Raw genomic sequence first — 19,632 nt, 5'->3', positions numbered from 1 at the left:
TTATTCCTCTCTCCCAATCAGGATGGACCTGGGTTGGTGGCTTGTCAGGGAGCATGTCCTGAAGGGTGTCTCCCTCTCACTCTCCCTCTCCCTCTTCCTTCCTGCCCCAATGATTGTCATGACGGGTGCTAGTTATCTGGATCGGGGGCCTGGATGGGGGTGCATCTTATCAGGGGCTCCTAGTCCCCCCCCCCTCCCCTCCCCCCCCCCCCCCCCCCCCCCCCCCCCCCATTGCGGAGCAGGAGGTCTTCGACCTCGAGGAAATTGGAGTCTGTCTGCTTGTCTTTGAAGGCTTTCTCTTGGTTTCTGAAGGGGCAGTCGTTCTGGTCAGGACAGACAGTGTTATAGCTATGGCTTATGTGAACAGTCAGGCGGAATAGAGGTAGCAGGTCTCTTAATCTGGCTAAGGTGGTGGACAGGTTGTTTCATTAAGCAGAGTCTCATCTGGTAGTGTATGCAATCCACAATCTGAAAGAGACACGTTAGTGATAGATTCCTTACCTTAGAATATCCCCAGGCGTCAGACTGGATCCGGAAAATTTTGCGCAGCAATACCCCTGCTCGCCGGCAGGCGGCTCTGCGTCCGTCGTCTGTCGTTCGCACCGGAATGACGTCGTCTGAGTACATAGACGCAGCCCATGCTCGCTGACGTCAGTTCTTCCTTTTTCCGCGCCAGCTAGCGCAGATCCGGATAAGCTCTACCCCGTAGTCTTTTTTTACTAAACTTTTTGATCTTTTTGATCATTTCTTTCTCGAGTCTTCGACTCCTACGGTGCCGGTAGGGATGCCCGGGTTTAAGCCCTGTTCCAGGTGCGACCGACTGATGTCGGTTACCGGCCCCCATCGCCGGTGCCTCAAGTGTTTAGGCCTAGACCACGACGACCGCACCTGCTCCGACTGCTGGGCCCTGACGTCTAAAGCTAGGCGGGAGCGGTCCCGCAAGCGACTGGAACTCCGGCAGTCGGCCCGCGCCGTTCCAGGTCCCGGTCCCACAGGAGGTTGAGGGACGGGTCGCGGGGTCGGAACCCTCACAGCTCCGGGAGTGGGACATCGGACGTCAGGCTCCAAGTCCTCAGGTGAGAGGCATGAGAGGTCGGAGAGAAGTCATCGTTCCTCCGACCCACCCCGACGCTTGCGCAATGCGGCCGAGGGTTCGGGTACACCACCCACGCGGCTCTGACAGTCGCTGACGTCGCCGCCTGCCCCACACCTTCGGGTCCCTGGGCATGACTCGACGCCTGAGGAGATCGAGCAGTACCTCATGGCCATGAAGTCCCTCCCTCCTCAGCCGGGTTCCGTGGCGCCTCCGGGCCCCGGCTGGAGGGCCTAGCGGGTCGGGTGCTTTGGCTCTGGCGCCGCCGGCGACTTCGGTTCCTGCGCCGCAGGCCCTCTCTTGAACCGCTTCCGGGTCGTCGCCGGGTGACCTCACGGCGCCGGCCCAGCGGGAGTCGCCCCCGGCGCCTGCTATGTACGCCGTCCCCGATCTTACCCGTGGTCCGGTGCCGGAGCGGCGCCGCTACCAACTGGGATTTCTACTTCCATGAACTGGCCCCATCCGCTGACCCTGAACTACAGGAGATGGGTAACAAAGGTGATTGGGAGGGGTCTGAGGACCCTCTGGCACGGGATTGCCAGTTTCAACAGGACTGGACATATGAGCTTGGGGAGGCCAGTGGTATTGACACTTCGCCAGACACTGGATTTGTCTCCCCTCCAACCGTGGCTACGGAGGAGGGGGCTGCTTATAGTGTAGTGTTGACAAGGGCAGCCAAGGCCCTTAACCTTGAGCTCCCTGTCGTGTCCGTGAGGACTAACCTCCTCACTGAGGTCCATTAAACAGCAGACAAGCTCCAGTGAGCCTCTGCTGCCGTTTAATGAGGCCTTGTGTGACGTTCTTGTGGGCACTTGGTCCAAGCCCGCCACAGGTCCGCCAGTGGATAGGAACGTGGCCAGACGCTACCGCCCGGCCCCGGGAGACCCATGCTGTTTGTCCACCCATCCCACCCCAGAGAGCCTGGTCATCCAGGCCTCCACTTCCCAGACTGCATTCCCGACGGCCCCGCCCGATCGGGAATCCAAGAGGTACGAACAGTTCGGGAAGAAGGTGTTCTCGTCCCTCAGTTTGGGACTGCGCTCAGTCAATACCGCATGCCTCTTGGGCCGCTACACCCACACCCTGTGGGACACGGTCGCGGAAGTGCTGCCCCAATGTCCGGAGGAGGCCCGGGCTAAACTCGGCCAAGCCCTTGCGGAGGGTCGAGATGCATCACGGTATTCCATCCGGTGTGGGCTGGATACAACGGACTCATTGGGCAGGGCGATGGCAACGAGGGTGGCGGTTCAACGCCACGCCTGGTTGAGGTCCGCCAACTTTTCGGTCGATGTCCAGGCTACCCTTCTGGATATGCCGTTTGATGGCCGTCGCCTCTTTGGCGACAAGGCAGACCATGCGCTTGAGCGTTTTAAGGACTCCAGGGCTATGGCCAAGTCCTTGGGCCTCTCGGCCCCACGCCAGCAAAAGGGTGCCTTTCGCTCCTTTCGTGGCCAAGGAAGGGGAGCCCCCACACGTGCCGCTAGCCACGTTCCGCAGAACGTTCAACAGCGCAGTGGCGGCCGTGGAAACCGCCGTAGCGGCGGTCGGGGACCACGCCGAGGCCAGTCCACACCTTCCCCCTCAGCACCTGCCTCAAAACCCTCCTAGTCCGTGCTTTCAGGCCCATGTGACGCCAGTGGGAGGCAGGGTTCGCCATCACCTCTTCCACTGGCGCACTGTCACATCGGACAGGTGAGTGCTGCAAATCGTCCGAAGGGGCTACTCCCTCCCCTTCGAGGTGACCCCTCCAGCCATGCCACTGCAATTCCACCGCGTGTCGGGGGATCACTTGCAACTTCTGCAAGAGGAAGTCACGGCCCTCTTGGCCAAGGGGGCCATCGAGCGCGTTCCTGGGCCGGAAGTAGGGTGTGGTTGTTACTCACACTACTTTCTGGTACCCAAGAAGGGCAAAGGGGGCCTACACCCTATCTTGGACCTACGGAACGTCAACGGCTTCCTCCGACAGGAGAAGTTCAAGATGCTGACTCTGGTCTTAGCTGCCCTGGACCCCGGAGACTGGATGGTAGGGTTGGACTTGCAGGACGCTTACTTTCACATCCCCGTCCTACCGGCTCACCGGCGTTACCTTCGGTTCACGGTAGGCCACAAGCACTTTCAATTTACCGTGCTCCCCTTCGGCCTTACCAGTGCCCCACAGGTGTTCACGAAAGTGATGGCGGTGGTCGCAGCCCATCTGCGCAGGTTAGGGGTGTCAGTCTTCCCCCTACCTCGACGACTGGTTGTTGAAGGCGGGCTCGCCCCAGACAGTCGTCAGCCACCTCCAGACTACGGCCGATCTCCTGCACCTGCTGGGGTTCTCCATCAACGTGCCGAAGTCGCACCTGTGTCCCTCCCAGAAGCTCCTCTTCATCGGAGCGGTTCTGGACTCAGCGCAGTTTCGGGTTTATCCTCCAGAACAGCGGGTTCAGGATATTCAGGCATGATTCCGATCTTTCAGCCTTTATCCCGAATCTCGGTCAGGTTGACGCTGCGGCTTCTGGGGCTGATTGCCTCCTGCATCCTCTGGTGCATCACGCCCGGTGGCGGATGCGGGCTCTGCAGTGGGACCTGCAGTTTTAGTGGGCCCAGCATCAGGGCAACTTGTCTGACCATGTCTTGATCTCGGAGGGCACTGCAAAACAGTTGCAGTGGTGGCTCACGGACCGCGATTGGATCAGTGGCAGATCCGTCTCCCTACCCCAACCGGAGCACATAGTTGTGACTGACACGTCCCTCCTGGGCTCGGGGGGGGCCACATGGGAGAGGCGGAGATCAGAGGCCTCTGGTCTCTGGCGGAGTCCCAGCTCCACATCAACCTTCTGGAGCTGCGGGCGATCCATCTTGCACTGAAAGCATTCCTCCCCTCTGTCCGCGGGAGTGTAGTGCAGGTGTTCACGGACCACACCACCGCCATGTGGTACTGCAACAAACAGGGCAGGGTGGGGTCTTGGACCCTATGCCAGGAGGCTCTGCGCCTCTGGCAGTGGCTGGAACATCCGGGCGTGACCCTGGTGGTTCAACACCTGGCAGGTTCCCTGAACGCCAGGGCGGATGAACTCAGCCGCCGGTGCAAGATGGATCACGAATGGCGTCTGCTTCAGTGGGGAGAGCCTTGGTTAGATCTATTCGCCACAGAAGAGAACGCGCAATGTCATCCGTTCTGCGCATTGGAGTTTCTAAGGCGGCACTCGCTTGGAGACGCTTTTCTTCGTGAGTGGAGCTGTGGTCTGTTGTACGCCTTTTCGCCTATATCACTTCTGCCCAGAGTGCTGAAGAAGATCCGGCGCGACCGGACCCAAGTCATCCTTGTGGCTCCGGACTGGGCACGAAGATACTGATATCCCGAGCTACTCAACATGTCAGTCGATCCCCCGATTCGTCTGCCTTTTCAGGAGGACCTTTTGTCGCAGCAGCAGGTGACGGTCCTCCACCCGAACCTGTCCGGTCTCCACCTCCATACGTGGAGATTGAGCGGCGACAGTTGAGGCCATTTGACTTGCCTCCTGAAGTCTGTGATGTGATTCTGGCAGCCAGGCGTCCCTCCACAAAATCGGTATACGACTGCAGGTGGAACACATTTGTGGCATGGTGCAGAGCAGAGGCTATGGATCCTCCCTCTGCCCCCCTTTCGGAGGTTCTCCTCTTTCTTCTTTCTCTGGCCCAGCAGGGCTCTGCTCTGGGCACTGTCAAAGGCTCTCTCTGCCATTTCAGTCTTCTTGAGGCTTCCTGATCAGCCTTCTCTTTTCAAGTCCCCGGTTATAAATAGATTTCTTAAAGGCATCACGCACATGTTTCCTCCTGTTCCATTTGTGATGCCTCAATGGGACTTGAATCTTGTTCTGACTTATTTTATGTGCGCTCTCTTCGAGCCACTTCACAATTGCCCTCTTCATCTTCTGACTCTTAAGACTGCATTCCTGGTTGCCATCACCTCTGCCAGGAGAGTGAGTGAGCCCCAGGCTCTATCTCTAAGCCTCCTTTCCTTTCTGTCCATTCGGACAGTTGTCTTGAGGACTCGTCCTTCTTTCCTGCCCAAGGTGGTTACGGCCTTTCACATCAGGCAGTCCATCACCTTGCCCACCTTCTTTCCGCCTCCTTCCAAGGAGGAAGAGAGGCTCCACTGTCTGGACCCAAAACGTGCGCTCTCGTTCTACCTAGACCACACACACACCAGTTCCGGGTGGATGACAAGCTCTTTGTTGGTTACGTGGATGCTAAAAAGGAGCGGGCGGTGCACAAACGGACCATCTCTCGGTGGGTCGTGTTATGCATCAAGGTCTGTTATTCCTTGGCGAAAAAGGAGCCTCCTGTTGGGCTGCATGCCCATTCCACTCGGGCCACAGCAGCTACTACTGCCCTGGGTTGGGGGAGTCCCCTTGCAGGACATCTGTCAGGCAGCTACGTGGGCCTCGCTGCACACGCTTGCTAAACACTATTGCCTGGACAGCCAAGTCTAGAGAGATGGCTTTTTCGGCCGTTCCGTTCTCCAGGACTTTCTGGTGTGATCTTGGTTCGCAGACCCACCACCGGGGTTGGTATTGCTGGAGTATCTATTCTAAGGTAAGGAATCTAACACTAACCTGTTTCTTTCAGATGCACAAGTTACATACCTTCGGTAACGATATATCTGTAAGAAACAGTAGTTAGTGTTAGATTCCTTACCGCCCCACCCATCCTCCCCGTTCTGCGAACCGATATCTAGGGTTAAGGACATCCCTTTCAGGGCCCTAGTTTCATGGCACCAGTGTCTGTCTCTGGCATGGCTCTGCGTTCCTGGCGCGGAAAGACGTCAGCGCGCGAGGGTGGTGTCTAAATACTCCGAAGTCATCCCGGCAATCACTACGCCGACGACTGACGCGGAGCCGCATCCGAAGCCTACCGACGCGCAGGGGTACTGCTACGCGAAACTTTCCGGATCCAGTCTGACGCCTGGGGATATTCTAAGGTAAGGAATCTAACACTAACTACTGTTTCTTACAGATATATTGTTACAGAAGGTAAGTAACTTGTGCGTTAGCCCTGGAGCGTTTAGAGACCTGCAGAACAATGGCACGCTCCTTGGAATTACAAACCCACTTAAAGGCAACCAACAATTTTAAAAGTTTTGGGGCTTTGAATGCGGTTCAACTCTTCCAGCAGCAGTCACCACAACCCCAAAAATAATCTTAAAATGTCCCATTTAGGCAGTATAGGGGCCATGGGAAAAAGGTAGAGCCTGCATTTTCCCCAGGCCGCCTCTGCTGCCTTCTTATCCCTCACACCACCTAGGAATCCTCTCTAGTTTGCCCTTGTCTGAGCAATTGAGTTTGATAGGAGGTAGGGTGGTCGTCATCCTACAGACCTGTACAACCACAACTTGGGACCAGTGGTTCGTTCAAATTGTAGAAATGGCCACGCAATAGCCCCTGCCCAGATCCCTCCTCATTACTGTCAGACAGAACAATATCTCCATATTCCACAGCAGGAGTGAGCACCTTCGCTACAGAAAAGAACGGTGGATTGGCGTCACAGCTGGAGATTGGGCAGAGGGTACCATCGTCTGTACTGCCTAATTCCCAAGAAGGGCAACAGTCATCGTCCGATCATTCAATTCTGGATTTTTTTATCTTTACATCTGCCAAGGTCAAAAAGAGGCTGACCCTGGCTAAGGTTCTTTTGGCGCTAGAAGCAGGAGATTGGATGTTGCCCTAGACTTAAGACGTGTATGTCCCGCAAACAAATCCTGCAGTCACACAGGCAGTATCTGTGCTTCGTGGTTGGTTAGACTCCCAATTAGTTTCCAGTCCTCCCACTTGGCCTAATATCGACACATTGAGTCTTTACAAAGGTGATGATGGAGACAGTGCCTCACCTCATAATTGGGGAATCTCTGTATTCCTGTACCTGGACAACTTGCTGATGAAAGACTGGTCTTCCAAATTAGTGTCACACAACTTGCATTCAACAGCACCTGTCCTGTTCCATCAATGTTCTCAAATCTCACCTGGATCCCTCTTTGCAATTCCTGTTAAATGGGGCAGTACTGGAAACAGTGCTTCGAGCCTTTCGCCTACTCGGTTTGTTCGAGATATTCAGGGTATGGTTGATGAAGAAAGTCTGATTCCAGTCCTCGTGGTTTTACTCCTGCTAGGTCTGCTGGCTTCATACATCCTTCTGGGCACACATGGACGCTGGTAAGAGGGATCCCCTATGGTGTCCCCGAGCCCTGCTCGCTCCTCTGTACAGGCGGCGGCCTTGTCCACGGCTGAACGGACGGCACCTGCTGGACAGGGCGACGCCACAGGGGTCAGTGGACCCTCCTCGTCCTGCTCTGGGTTGAGGCTGGACGGGGACCCTTCGTCCTCCTCCAGGCCCCTCTCGTTCCTCCGCGCAGGCGGCTGCCTCGGAGGGCGAGTCTGAGGTTGAATCTGCCATGGCGTAGCCGCATGGCTAGGCGGGCCACCTCCGTCACATTCTGGGCTGAGGCTGGCGGAGGGCTTCGTGCCACTCCCTTGTTACCCCTCGTTCCTCCAAGCAGACGGTTAGCTCTTTGGAGGTCGAGTCAGCGCGTCCCTTGGCCACTTCGGCTCCGGCCCGCGCCAGTCCCCGGCGCTGTGATTTGGAGGAGCCCTGTCGGGCGTCTATTTCGGCGCCGGATGGTGATGCCGTCCTGCCTCAGGCGGTGGACTCTACGGCGCCAGACAGGCTACGAGTCGCGGATTCGTCTTCCGACACTCCCTCTTCTCCTGAGGTTGGGTGCCTACTGGTGTCATCCTCCCCGGAGACAGGCCTTCGCTCATGCAGTGTCCATGGCTGTGGGTATTCTGCGCATGGGTGACCCCGTTGCTCATTTCCCGGCAGAGATCTCTTGGAGGTTCTCCACCAGGGCTCTTGTGGGAGGGAGCTATTGCTTCCCTTTGAGGGTTCCCTCCTTTCTTCCCTGATGGGAGCTTGAAGGCCTCATGGGATACGGTGCCTCAACACCACCTGCACCGGCACCTTCCGGCGCCGCGTGACCCGGAGTGTCTTTCCCTCCACCCCTTTGCCTCAAGTCCACTTTTGCGGACTGCTTTTCCCTCCCTGCCGCCACTGTTAACTCCACCGTCCCGGGAGGCCCGATGGCTGGACTCTTGGGAGCGCAACATGTTAGCCTCGACCAGCGCTGCCCTTAACCATGTGTGTTGGCTAGGGCCTCTTGTTTATGGGACTCGGCTGAGTCCTTGGGAATCCGCAGCTTCACAGGAGACTGTTAAGGTGGATTTACGGCATCATGAGTTGGATGACTGGGAGCTAGCGGCGTTTACTCTCCACTCCGCTCTGAACATCTCAGAGGTGCTGGGCCAGGCCATGGCTTCCTCAGTCGCCCTCCGTCGCCATGCTTGGCTTCGGGACGGCGTGCTCCCTGAAAATGTTCGGGAGCGGCTGATGGATCTTCCATTCAATGGCACCCTGTTATTCCATGCCCCGGCTGACTCCGCCATCCAAAGGTTATTGGCAGGGCTCCGGCCTCCTCCTCCGCCTTATCCACATCCTCCTCCTTCCACACCTCAGTGACTGCTGAGTTGACCTGGTTCTGGACCTTCTTTTGGGCCGGATGCCCTTGCTGTGGAGTGTTTTATGGCCATTCGAGTCCTCCTTGCTGGGACTGTGGCGTTGTTGGCTGCTGGACAGCCCCTTTGTAGGCCGTGTGTTTTTGCTGGAGTTGTCTGTACAGACTTGGCCCTGAGATTAGGCCTTCGGTTTTTCTCTTAGGCTGCTTGGTAAGCCTTCCACAAGATTTTTTTCCCCGTGGCTTACGTTTTTTCCTCTGTTGCGGAAGTTAATTCCAAAGAGGGTTCCCATGTCTTGGGACTGAACTTACCCTATGTGGGGTATTGGTAGCGATTTATATAGCTTGCGCTCTGCTAGGGAGTTCTTGTCTCCTTCAGGCCTCTGCTCTCCATGGCGTTATGTATGTTGCTGATGCTTCTTTAGGTTGTGAGCGCGGACCCCTCGTAGTAGTGGGTCTGGGCATTTCCTCGCCTTCATGCTCTTGTCCTTGCTGGGATGGTTCTGTGTTTCTCCCTTTGTCAGGTGGAGCCTGCCCGGTCTTCCTGGGGTTCGGGCTGTTCTTTCAGCTGCTTGTTACTGCTGGCTCCTCTCTGTCTGGTCTGTTGCCTTCAGTCTATGGTGAGCTCCTTCTTTTCCCTAGTTTCCTTGGGCCCTCTAGGCTTTCTTCTTCCTCGTCCTGGCATTGGATGGAAGGTTTGTTGCCTTGTAGAGGCGTGGGGTGCTTCGGCCTCCCTGAACTTGTCCTTGATTCCTCTGTGGAGGGGGAACAGGCTTCTTCTAACATTTATTTTTCCCACATCCCTCTTGGGGTCGGGCTGGTCTGCTTGTGGGGTTCCCCTTGCCTGGGGAGGGGGCTCTTCTCCCTGTCCATGGGGCTAGTCGCCTGTGAGCCTCTGTTAGGTCCAGGCTGGTGGGGTCCTTCCGCAGACCCTCCTTCCCAGTGGGTATGGCTAGGGTATCTTTTCTACGTTAATGAATCTGCGGCTAGTAGTCTATCAGATGTACGAGTTACTTACCTTCGGTAGCGATGTATCTGGTAGAGACGGTTCTAGTCACAGATTCCTTCTTGGCCCGCCCTTCCTCCCCCTTCTGCGAGGACCCCTTTGCTTGCCCTTCTGCACTCGCCTCCTGGTGAATGGCTTTGAGTGTGCATTCTTTCGCTCTTTTGACAAGACGTCTTGCTTTTTGTTCCCTTCTCTTCCTGGCACTGTAGAGGTTGGATCTATTTGGTACTCCTGTGCTCCTCTGTTCTGCTTGCTCCTGGATTGCGTCTGGCCTTCCTTTGTCCCACGTTTCCCTTCCTCGTTTTTGAAGGTCCTGGCCCTTCTGCTACCCTCTGGGGTTGGGTAATTTGGCCGTGCCCTGCCCTGGCTCCCTGGGTGGGGGGGGGGGGGGGGTTGTCTTGGAACCGGCTCCCCTTCATGGGTCTTGGTTGGAGTTGTAGTCCTGCTACATGTTGTCATGACATTTTGCATATGTTACTGGTCTTCAAGGGGTGCTGTTTTCATAACTGGCAGGGTGGCTGCTCAAGGCTGTGCTGTTTCTTCTTTCCCTGCTTTTGGGTATTGCAGTGTTGGCACTGCTCCTTATGGTGTTCTTCGTCACCGTTTCTTTTTCTTTTCCATTTTTTTGCTGTTTCGCACACTGTTCCCATGTATAACAGTTTTTCTGCTGGCTCCGCTTTGTGGTGCAGAAAAGTTCTGTGGAGAAAACGAACCTAGCTGCGCCGGGTGTCGCGTACGCTGATGACGCCTGGGCGGAGTCGCGTGATTCCGTCCCCCCGGCGCGCAGGGTTGCTGTGGCAAGGAGTTTTCCTAGGGATAATTCTAAGTTCAGGAATCTGCGGCTAGAATCGTCTCTACCAGATACATAGTTACCGAAGGTAAGTAACTCGTACTTTACCTACACACCCACCGAGGAGGAGGCGCTACACAGGCTGGATCCAAAAAGGGCAGTACGTTTTTATATTGAGCGCACCGAGGGTTTCTTTTTGATGACCAATTCTTCTTGAGATACAAAACACAGGAGGATGGGAAAGGCTGTCCAAAAGAGAATACTTATAAAGTAGATCATCTTATGTATTATGATGTGTTATGTCATAGCACATAAAGAACCACCGGAGGGCATAAGGGCCGGCCTATTACACCATCGCTAAGCCTCCTACCACCGTATTAGCAAGGGAAGCTCCAGCCGCTGTTATCTGAAGAGCAGCAGCATGTGCATCTTTTAGCATTTGCTAAGCACTACCGCTTAGACTCTGTAGTACATCAAGACTGCCATTTTGCCCATCTTGTCCTCCAGGACTTACTTGTCTGACCATCTATTCAGGTCCCTCCTCGAGGTGGTGTGCTCCTTGTAAACCTTTTAAAAGGTGAGCTAGTATCCATCAGAAGACAGTTACTTTGGTAATCATCCTTCTGGTGGATACTCTTCATACCTGCAGATTCCTTACAGATTCTGTCCTATTCCCAGTCTTGGAAGAGTTATGTTAATGAAGTTAAAAATGGTTGCACTGCAGCTCTAAACAATTGATGTAGTCCCCGTTCTTCTGGCACGTTAGCGCAGAAAAAATAGATGGGGAAACTGATATCATTGTTCCTGATTTGGGGGGGTGGCGGGGGGAGAGCCTAGGGCTCCAGTGACTTCATTGTTTTTGGCATTGGTGTGTAGCCAGTGCCCCCTACTGCGTGGAAGAGCTATGGGAAAAGTTTCCAAACCAGGTTCATGTGTCTTGAATAGTGAAAAAGTGAGGAATCTGTAGATATGACTTATCCACTAGAAAGAAAATTACCAAAAGTAACACACACACACACACACTCCTACTTAGAGCAGCGCACTAACACAGTACATCAATTCCTGTATTTTCTATCCATTGGACTGAGAGAGTACCCAGAAGTGCATCACAGGTTAACTTTTACACCTACTACCGGGCGCACTTAGTTTTCCTTTATTTCATGAGTGTTCACATTTCAAATGCAATGAGGCTTGTTAACTATCACCTGCTGAGCAGTTTAGTTGCTGCATGTTATTAGTGATTGTCAGCCCTGTAGCTTTCATACAAGACTGGCTTTGGGTATGCTGCATTTGTTCAATTTCATTTCCTCCAGGTCATTAAATACCCACCTCCTAAGTGTAATACCTTTGCTGCATACTGCCCCCTTGTCTTACGATATGCGCTACCTTATTCTCTCCTGCCCCTTAAGCTATCTGTATTATACCTACTCTTGTGTCAAGGTGCACAATTTGGGCGCCATCTTGGCAAGCTAGTGCTCTAAACATTCTGCAATAAAAATGCACGTAGTCTTCTTTTCATGGGCTTAAATGGACCTAATTAGAAGTAGATTTGACCGAATGTCGTTAGCTTATACCAGTCCAGTGTAAATCCGCTAATGAAAGTGCAGCAGCACTAATGATCCTTCTTCCAAAATATCATCTCTTTAACGCTGGCATTGCACTGCTTCTTCTAGGTGTCTATTTCTTATTAAATTATACATGCGTGCCTGTTATTTTGTTCATTCCGTATGTTCATTGAGATGTTTTTCTTTCTTTACCAGGCTATTTGCTTTCCCGAAGAGAGGGCCAGGCTGGATCACCTGAGAAGCCTCTCTCTGACCTGGGCCGCCTTTCTTACTTGGCGTATTGGAAAAGTGTTGTGTTGGAATACCTTTCCTATCACCGAGAAAAGCAACTAAGTATTAAAGGCCTAAGCCGAGCAACAGGAATGTGTCCTCACGACATTGCTACAACCCTACAGCAGCTAGCCATGATCAGCAAGCGAATGGACCGGTTAGTCATAATTCTAATACATCGGTTTGTTTTTTCAAGGATTTATTTTTCTACATTGTACCTGTGACTTCTTATTCTAATCGAAGTTCCTCTTCCAAGGTATACATAGTGCATGCTTACTTTCTAGCTCCATGAAGCACTCTCGTTGGTTGCATGCGCCCAATTAACTTGTTTGGGATAAGCATGCCATTGAACTCCTATATAACTTTCAATGAAACTCTGTCATTCAGTTGATTTTCTGTTGCTAGTTGGGTCTCCGCTCTTTAGGTCTCGCTTAGGCAGCGCTTGCGTTGTCTCTTCGAGACCTGTTGTGTTCAGAGCATAAGCATTAAGCTCTGCCCATAGCCCGCCCATGTGTTTTATTGGCTCCTTTGACTGTCTGTTGGTAATGGTGTCTTTTCATTGGTTCATTTGTTTAGTAGTTGCTCCTTATTACCGCATTTGCTCCTATTGTAATCTCCTAGAAGGACTGCCTCTGTTAGATGTCTGGTTATTCAGTATGTTTCATTCACAGTTTTTGGGCACTATTTTTTCTTAAATGGATTTCTTCTACCTGCTGTTGCAGGCACGACGGGCTCTCCCTAACCCGCTGTGTTTTCCTGCCCGCGCAACGCCCGATCACGCACACTGCGCTTTATCTTTGAAAGATGCTCCCTCCTCCTCTTCTCCCCTCCCCACTTCACAGCCGGCCGTAGCTCTTTATAGTTAGTAGTATTTTTACATTACTTGTTTTCTCTTTAAGCGCCTTTCTTTAGTTTTGAACAGCACGGCACTCCTGCTTGTGCTATTCTGCTTCAGGGCAGGCCGTCGCGCTTGATACTTTTAAATTACTTTCCTTAAGTGCATGCATGTGGCACTCATACAGTGCGTGCCTCCCCCTCGCCACTCCCACAACACTGGTCACGGGCCCCCCACCACTGCTGTTTTGCTAGTTTATTTCATTACTTTAATGCATATACAAGGCTATGTGACCTAAAAGTCAAACGTACTCTGAACTTTACTGCGCTTTAGGCAGACACATAAAAGGATCATTACTATAACGGGATCTAGACCGTAGCTGAAACGATGGGCAGGGTGACATTTTTGTCCTTTCGTTTTCTGTATGGAGCAAATTCTTGAGTCCACTGTCACTTTCTCCTACATGTTTAGGCGTGCCCCGTGGATTGCGTAGTACCTACACACATGACTGACAGTACGTCGCACAGCGCTTAATGTAGTAATCGCTGGCCAATTGGAATACAGAGGCGCCACCTTCCTTAAGGCCTCATAAAATAGGACTGCAGGCTCCAGCATCCCAAGTAAAAATCTGTCCAAGGGGAGCTGCTCATGCACATGTGCAGCTGTGAAACTCGAGAACTGTCTTCCTTTAGGGAGCGCGGAGTAGAAGTACTGACCCCACTTACTATTTTTCTTCATCGTTAATTAACTGATATTTTTCCTCTCCAGAATGTAATGAGTTATGAGGGTCTCGTATGTCCTACACGCCAGGAAACTTTCGCCAGATTCCAGTCTATTTAAGGTGCAGCAAAATTCTTTCTTCGTGGTCTGTCTAAGTGTAGTATGTTTTACTTCCTTTAGTAAACAGGGGCCTGCGTGTTACACTGAAGTGTTTTTCCATCTACTTTGGTCTGTTAACAAAAAATCAGTAAAAGAAACATACTCTTCCCTACATACTGCTCTGATCCTGTCTTGTGACACCAGCTTAGAAGTCCTAGCTCCTCTCCTGTCTATGTACGGAGATCATCTTTTTAGTGGTGGAGATCTCCGCTCACGTAGCTAAGATTTTGTTGGAGGAACAAGGCGGATGGTTAGTTAATGGACAATTGGTAATAACAAGCATTTGGAATACAATTTTTTTTAAGCAATCGCTGCACCTGCGCTTATTGCTTGTAAAATAAAGTTTAAAAAAACACATTTACAAAGCAATAGTTCTTGCATTACTGAAAGTTTGAGATATTGGCATCACATTATTAGCAGCGCTAATATAGCTCAAACTTTAAGTAAAGTAGACCTATTGTATTGCAAATGCTTGTTAATCTTTGTTTTTCTAATCGTACACACTGCAGCTCCACTCCGTTGTGACTGGCCTTGTTCTGGTGGCCAACATTTAACCTAAGCCCACTAGAAGCATTTCTCCTCCAGTCTTACTGTTGTGAATATGGTGGTGACTTTTGATACTGCCTGCCACCAATCAGTGGAAACACTCGCCCCCCCTAGGAATTGCTGACCCCACATTAAAATGGTTTAACAGGTATCTAGTTGCTCTTTCTTTGTATATTGAGGCCCCTTGCTATCTTCGATTTGTCTATTGCATTATTGCAGACTGATGTTTGTCGTAATGTGTCTTGTAGTAATGTTATTGGTACGTTTTTTTAAGTTAGGGCGCCCCTTTTAACCCCTTGCATGCTTGTGACGGAACCGTTCCGTCGCAAGCCTCGGGTGAGCTGTGCTTGTGACGGAACGGTTCCGCCACGGCCCGCCCGGCGCGCCTTCGCGGCGCGTTTCATTGAGCGGGCGCGTTCGTGACGGAACCGTTCCGTCACAAGCACAGCTCACCCGCGAGCCGTGACGAAGCGGTACCGTCACAAGCACGTGACCGCCGCGCGGCTGCCCTACCCCCTTAGCGCTGCGGTGGAATAGCCGCAGCAGCGAAGGGGTTAATCAGCTCTTTTCGTTGATCACTTGTGTATGCTTCCCAGAACATATCCCCTCAAGTGCTTTAAAGTTTACAAAGCATCTGTTAAGGCAGCACAAAGAGCGTGAGAATTGGTGGGGGCATCGAGAGACTTTTAACTTTGTGCAGTTTTATTTTTAATTGTTTATGAACAGTTGGTGAAAACCAAGTGTTGCCCAATTTTGGATGCCTTGTCTCAACGATTGGAAAGTGCGAAAGCCTACTTGCCACAGTGGTGCAAGGTGTCTTTCAAAAAAGCCATCAATGAGCAACAAGGAGTTGCACTTATATAAGTTGGGGACATGCCAGGGACGTTCATAGACTGTGCCCAACAATTCTACCTGCAAAAACTATAGTGCTTTGAAGCAGGCTAAACTGCTTGTTTTCAGACTAATACAGAAAGCGGGGCAAATACTATTGAAAGTGAGCTCTCGTTTATGAGAAGTGACCTGAAGGTCCCATGTTTAGCTACTGGCTGTGCTAGTCTGTCAGTCAACTTTTGGGACTGAGACAACGAATATTGTAAAATAGGACTCTACTCAATATTATTTACCAGGCGATTAAACAGCAACAGTTATATAGAAAGCGCAAAAAAAAGCAGATTTATATAACGGTTTTCAAGCCTGTGGGACAAATGACCTTGAAGTTGGGGTGGTGATAGAGAATCCGTTGCAGAACCCAGTAAGACCAGTGACGGACTTGAAGTAGTAACAGCAGCATTAACCAAGAAGATAGTGCTGGAAAAAGAGAATGTATGGCTACACGTCGAATAAAATGGTTTTAACGTTACTGCTCAGCCATTTTTTTGCTGCTTGTGTTTGGCTCAATAACCTACTTTATTTTTACTGTGTGCTTTTATATTGGTGTGAAAAAGGTCCTAGAAGGTGTCCAAGTGTCTACAAAATGTTGAACTTGTTTAAGAGCTGTTATTTACCTTGGTTTGTGTTCAACATGTAAAACAAAAAAAATTGTTGAATGCCTTCCGACAATGTAGAGGCTTTACAGTAATACATTCATTTTGACAAAGTATTAACTCTTCCTCTTAGAGCCCCTGGTTTTCAAGGCATGACATTACACTGACTATATTGTGCATTTTCCCTAGATAGTGCTTCCCAATTTCAGTCCACCATGACGTTTTATTCCTTGCTTACAGGTTTGTAATCATCAGGCGGGAGAAATTGATAAATAGCCACATAGAGAAGCTAAAGGCCAGGCCTCGAAGGAATGAGGTGGACCCAGAGTGCTTGAGGTGGACCCCCATTGTAGTCTCCAATGGTGCGGTCTCAGAAGAGGAAGACGAAGATGACGATGAGGAAGAGGATGGGGAGGACGACGAGGATGAGGAGGACCGAGAAACTGAGAAAGAGGTAAAGAAAGGGAAGAAAATACTTTTAGAGCTCATTACCCATTTCCCAGGCCTCATACTGCACTGAACACCCACTTACATATTCTTTGGAGCTCACTGAGGCACTTGCCAAACACACGGCACATTGTAAAACAAGGTAGTCTTTAGGTTAAGTTCCCATAGTAGTCTTAAGTGCTTAGCCGTAGTGCCACTTTACCATCATTCCTTTGTGCAGTCTAGTGTAAGATTATACATCTCTAATTCTAGGCAATGCTTTTAAACGCCGAAATCGATATCCGAGGTCAGCCCCAAGTCATATATACAGTTCTTAATTATTCCAGGCCATTACTTATTTGTGTTTTATTTAACACTTAGAACTGTATGTTGCCTTTAAGCGTTGTCATTTACAGTTGTTTCTGTTTGCCAGTCTAACGGTACTGTGCTTTGGAAATAATAGAAGGCTGTTTTGAACTTGTCTGGAAGACTCAGGGGCTCCTTTTCTCATTCCGAAGTGGTGCCCCATTAGTTTTACTAGAACATCTGGACCTGCATTGTCGTCACGAGCAACTGTGTAACCCGATCAGCCATGTTTTTTGACTGATAATTGCCATACCATCTGCGTTGTTTTTTACTCTCGACATCTTTTTGTTTGCTGTGGGTAAAAATGTGGAGATAGGCATTTTAAGCGTGTTGGTCAAAAACATGTGTCATTACAAGAGGCCCATACGTGTTCCATGCTGTATTCCCAATGCCATTGGCAAAGCTGGCAATGCCATTCTTCGAAGCACCCCATCTTTAAGTGGTTGGGTGTTACAATGCGCTCCTGCAGGAGTCTTGTGTAATAGGATCGCCCCATAATTGCAGTGATCATCGATTTTTTGAGTGCATGAACTTGCTTCATCTTTGCCGTGTTGGAGGCTATGTCATGTTAGTACAAGGAATTGAAATCAATTTGTTGCTTTGTTAATGGGGCTAAATATCCCATGAAATGCAATCTGCTCCGGCTGATTAACCCAAAGGTTGACCAGGAGTTTGAGCTTCCGTGTCTCTCATTTAATCTGCTTGTTAATGAAGATATAATGCCTGGAAACTGCCTGTCCTCAAACATCCCCCCTGACCGGCTTCTTTTATCCTCCAGGCCGAGCAACTTACTGAACAGACGAGCGGCTCGGAAAAGGAAGAGGAGCCAGAAAAACAGGCCTCCTACCTAACGAAAGCCCGCCAGTCCCCCGCCCAAGTGATCTCTGTGAGCAAATGTCTGCCTTCTCCAGAGAGCGGTGGCGCGGGAGGAGAGCGGGAGCCGCCCGCAGAGCAGTCCAAGGAGAGCAGCGAAGAGGAGCAGGAAGAGGACGACGAGGAAGAAGGGGAGGAGGCCGCGGCGGAGGACGAGGGCGGCGAAGACGACGAAGACGATGACGAGACGGCAGCTGCCACCGCAGACAGCCTTCAGAGCAACGCCTCCCGGCTGACGAAACCGCAGTCCCTCGCTGTGAAGCGAAAGGTATAGTATGTTGTATGCAGGGCTGCGGTCTCTGTATCCGCTGCCCTTTCCTTTCCCTCTCTTTATACACACGAATTTCTGATATCTGCTTTTTTTAATTTCTTTAGTGTATGCCCAACGTTGGTTCTTGTTGCTTAGGAGATGTACTCGAGCACTCTTTACCGGGCTTTAGACCCCCCTCCCCGGTACTTAGTTTGTCGTTTGATGACATGCTGACCTCTGGTGCCCGCCCTGTAGATTGCAACCAATGTTAAAGGGAAATGACTGACCACACTGAACTTCCCTCCTTGGGGAAATGCATGCTTCCCAGTTATGTTAAAATACAGTGTAAAAAGCTGCACTCTCATTAAATAATTTGCGCCCTTGCCATCGCCTTCAGGGGGCCGATTATGTTGCCTCTGTTATAGGGATTGACCATATTTTTTATTTTGAGATGTTCTTGTGTGTCCCACACGCAGTCATATGCAAGTCCTATTCCTGCAGTCTAGATCCAACTGAGCGTCATTAGTCCTCAGATTTTGTGACCATAGCCCTGCTTATCAAAACAGTATACCCTTCTAGTTCCACGACGAAACAAAAGCCTCGCACATAAAAGTTTAGTATGCAAAAGTCACAGATAAAGACCACAGGGCGCACTCTACCCTCCATTTTAGCTTCCTACTGCAACCACATGCTTTACTTCGTATCAATTTCGGTTTGTGTGCTTAGGCTGTTAGACACACTATAAAGCCAATGTTTGTCAGTGGTTGCCACGAACAACTGATGTGCTTATTGGCTTTTCTGTTGTCACTCTAGAGACTGATTGTTGTGGGCTAGTTCATGAAAACAGAGGGTAGAGGGGATTGGTCCCCTTTCAATCAGATAAAGGATGCTAATTGGGTCTTATTTCCTTTATCTCCTAAACTAGGCTAATCGGTCATCATTAAATGCTGTGTAGAAATAGCACACCTTTATACTTCAGGTTCTTTTTTTTTAATTATATTTTTTAACTCTGGACCAATGCCACGAAGGGGTCAACCAGATGGAAATAATTCTTGACTCCACCCAATATCGTAGACCAGCCTGTACTTTTAGGACATACCCATCTGAAAGGAAACACAACAGCCCCTTACTGTTTAATCCTTATTGGGCCTCATAAGTGAGGTGCATCTCTAGTGCCCAAGGCACAGCAAGAGTTCCCTTCTGCCCATTTACCTGTCACTTAGTCACTCAGTAAGGGCAAGGAAAATATGTATTTTATACTACAATCACAAAAATTTCTTTGTTAGCATTTATCTCCATTATTGTACGCTCAATGTGCTATTATAGACACGGACCAGACATATCGTGGCCCAACTAAAAATGGTCCGGCCTGCTTGAGCGGCTCTGCTAGGCAAGTCATGTTCCCTAACATATCTGGAGTTGCAGGCCATGAAGAGTGCATTTTCTTGCCCAAGTTTCACATGAGTCTCGTGAACTAAAAACGAACATGAACTGTGGCTCTGACAGTGCCCAAAGGTGGAAATACCATGCTAATGTTCTAGGTTTTTAAGTCTAGTAAACCAGTTTCTGTATAAAGGTTTTCTGACATGGACTATGGCACTATGAAATAAGAGCAGCTTCAGCCTGGGGGTTTTATGAATGTCCAGTCCCAGGCCGATTTTGCCCAGCTTCTTTAGAGTCTTATGGCAGAGGTTATGACGCTAGCCATCATGCAGAATCCA

The 19,632-nt window shown here is 50.8% G+C and overlaps 1 protein-coding gene across 1 annotated transcript in view; it reads left to right on the top strand.

The window, feature by feature from the left end:
- KAT6B (lysine acetyltransferase 6B) overlaps positions 1–19,632 on the top strand; it is a 96,356-nt gene that overhangs the window by 38,352 nt on the left and 38,372 nt on the right. Inside the window, exons 4-6 of the mRNA XM_086921817.1 lie at positions 12,178–12,409; positions 16,237–16,450; positions 17,567–17,929. Of these exons, the coding sequence (XP_086777943.1) occupies positions 12,178–12,409; positions 16,237–16,450; positions 17,567–17,929 (809 nt within the window). The remainder of the gene's footprint in view (positions 1–12,177; positions 12,410–16,236; positions 16,451–17,566; positions 17,930–19,632) is intronic.

Source organism: Lissotriton vulgaris, chromosome 5, assembly GCF_964263255.1.
Source record: "Lissotriton vulgaris chromosome 5, aLisVul1.2, whole genome shotgun sequence".
NCBI lineage: Eukaryota > Metazoa > Chordata > Amphibia > Caudata > Salamandridae > Lissotriton > Lissotriton vulgaris.
The sequence above is the reverse complement of the archived record's forward strand: the minus strand, read 5'-3'. Positions and strand labels throughout refer to the sequence as shown.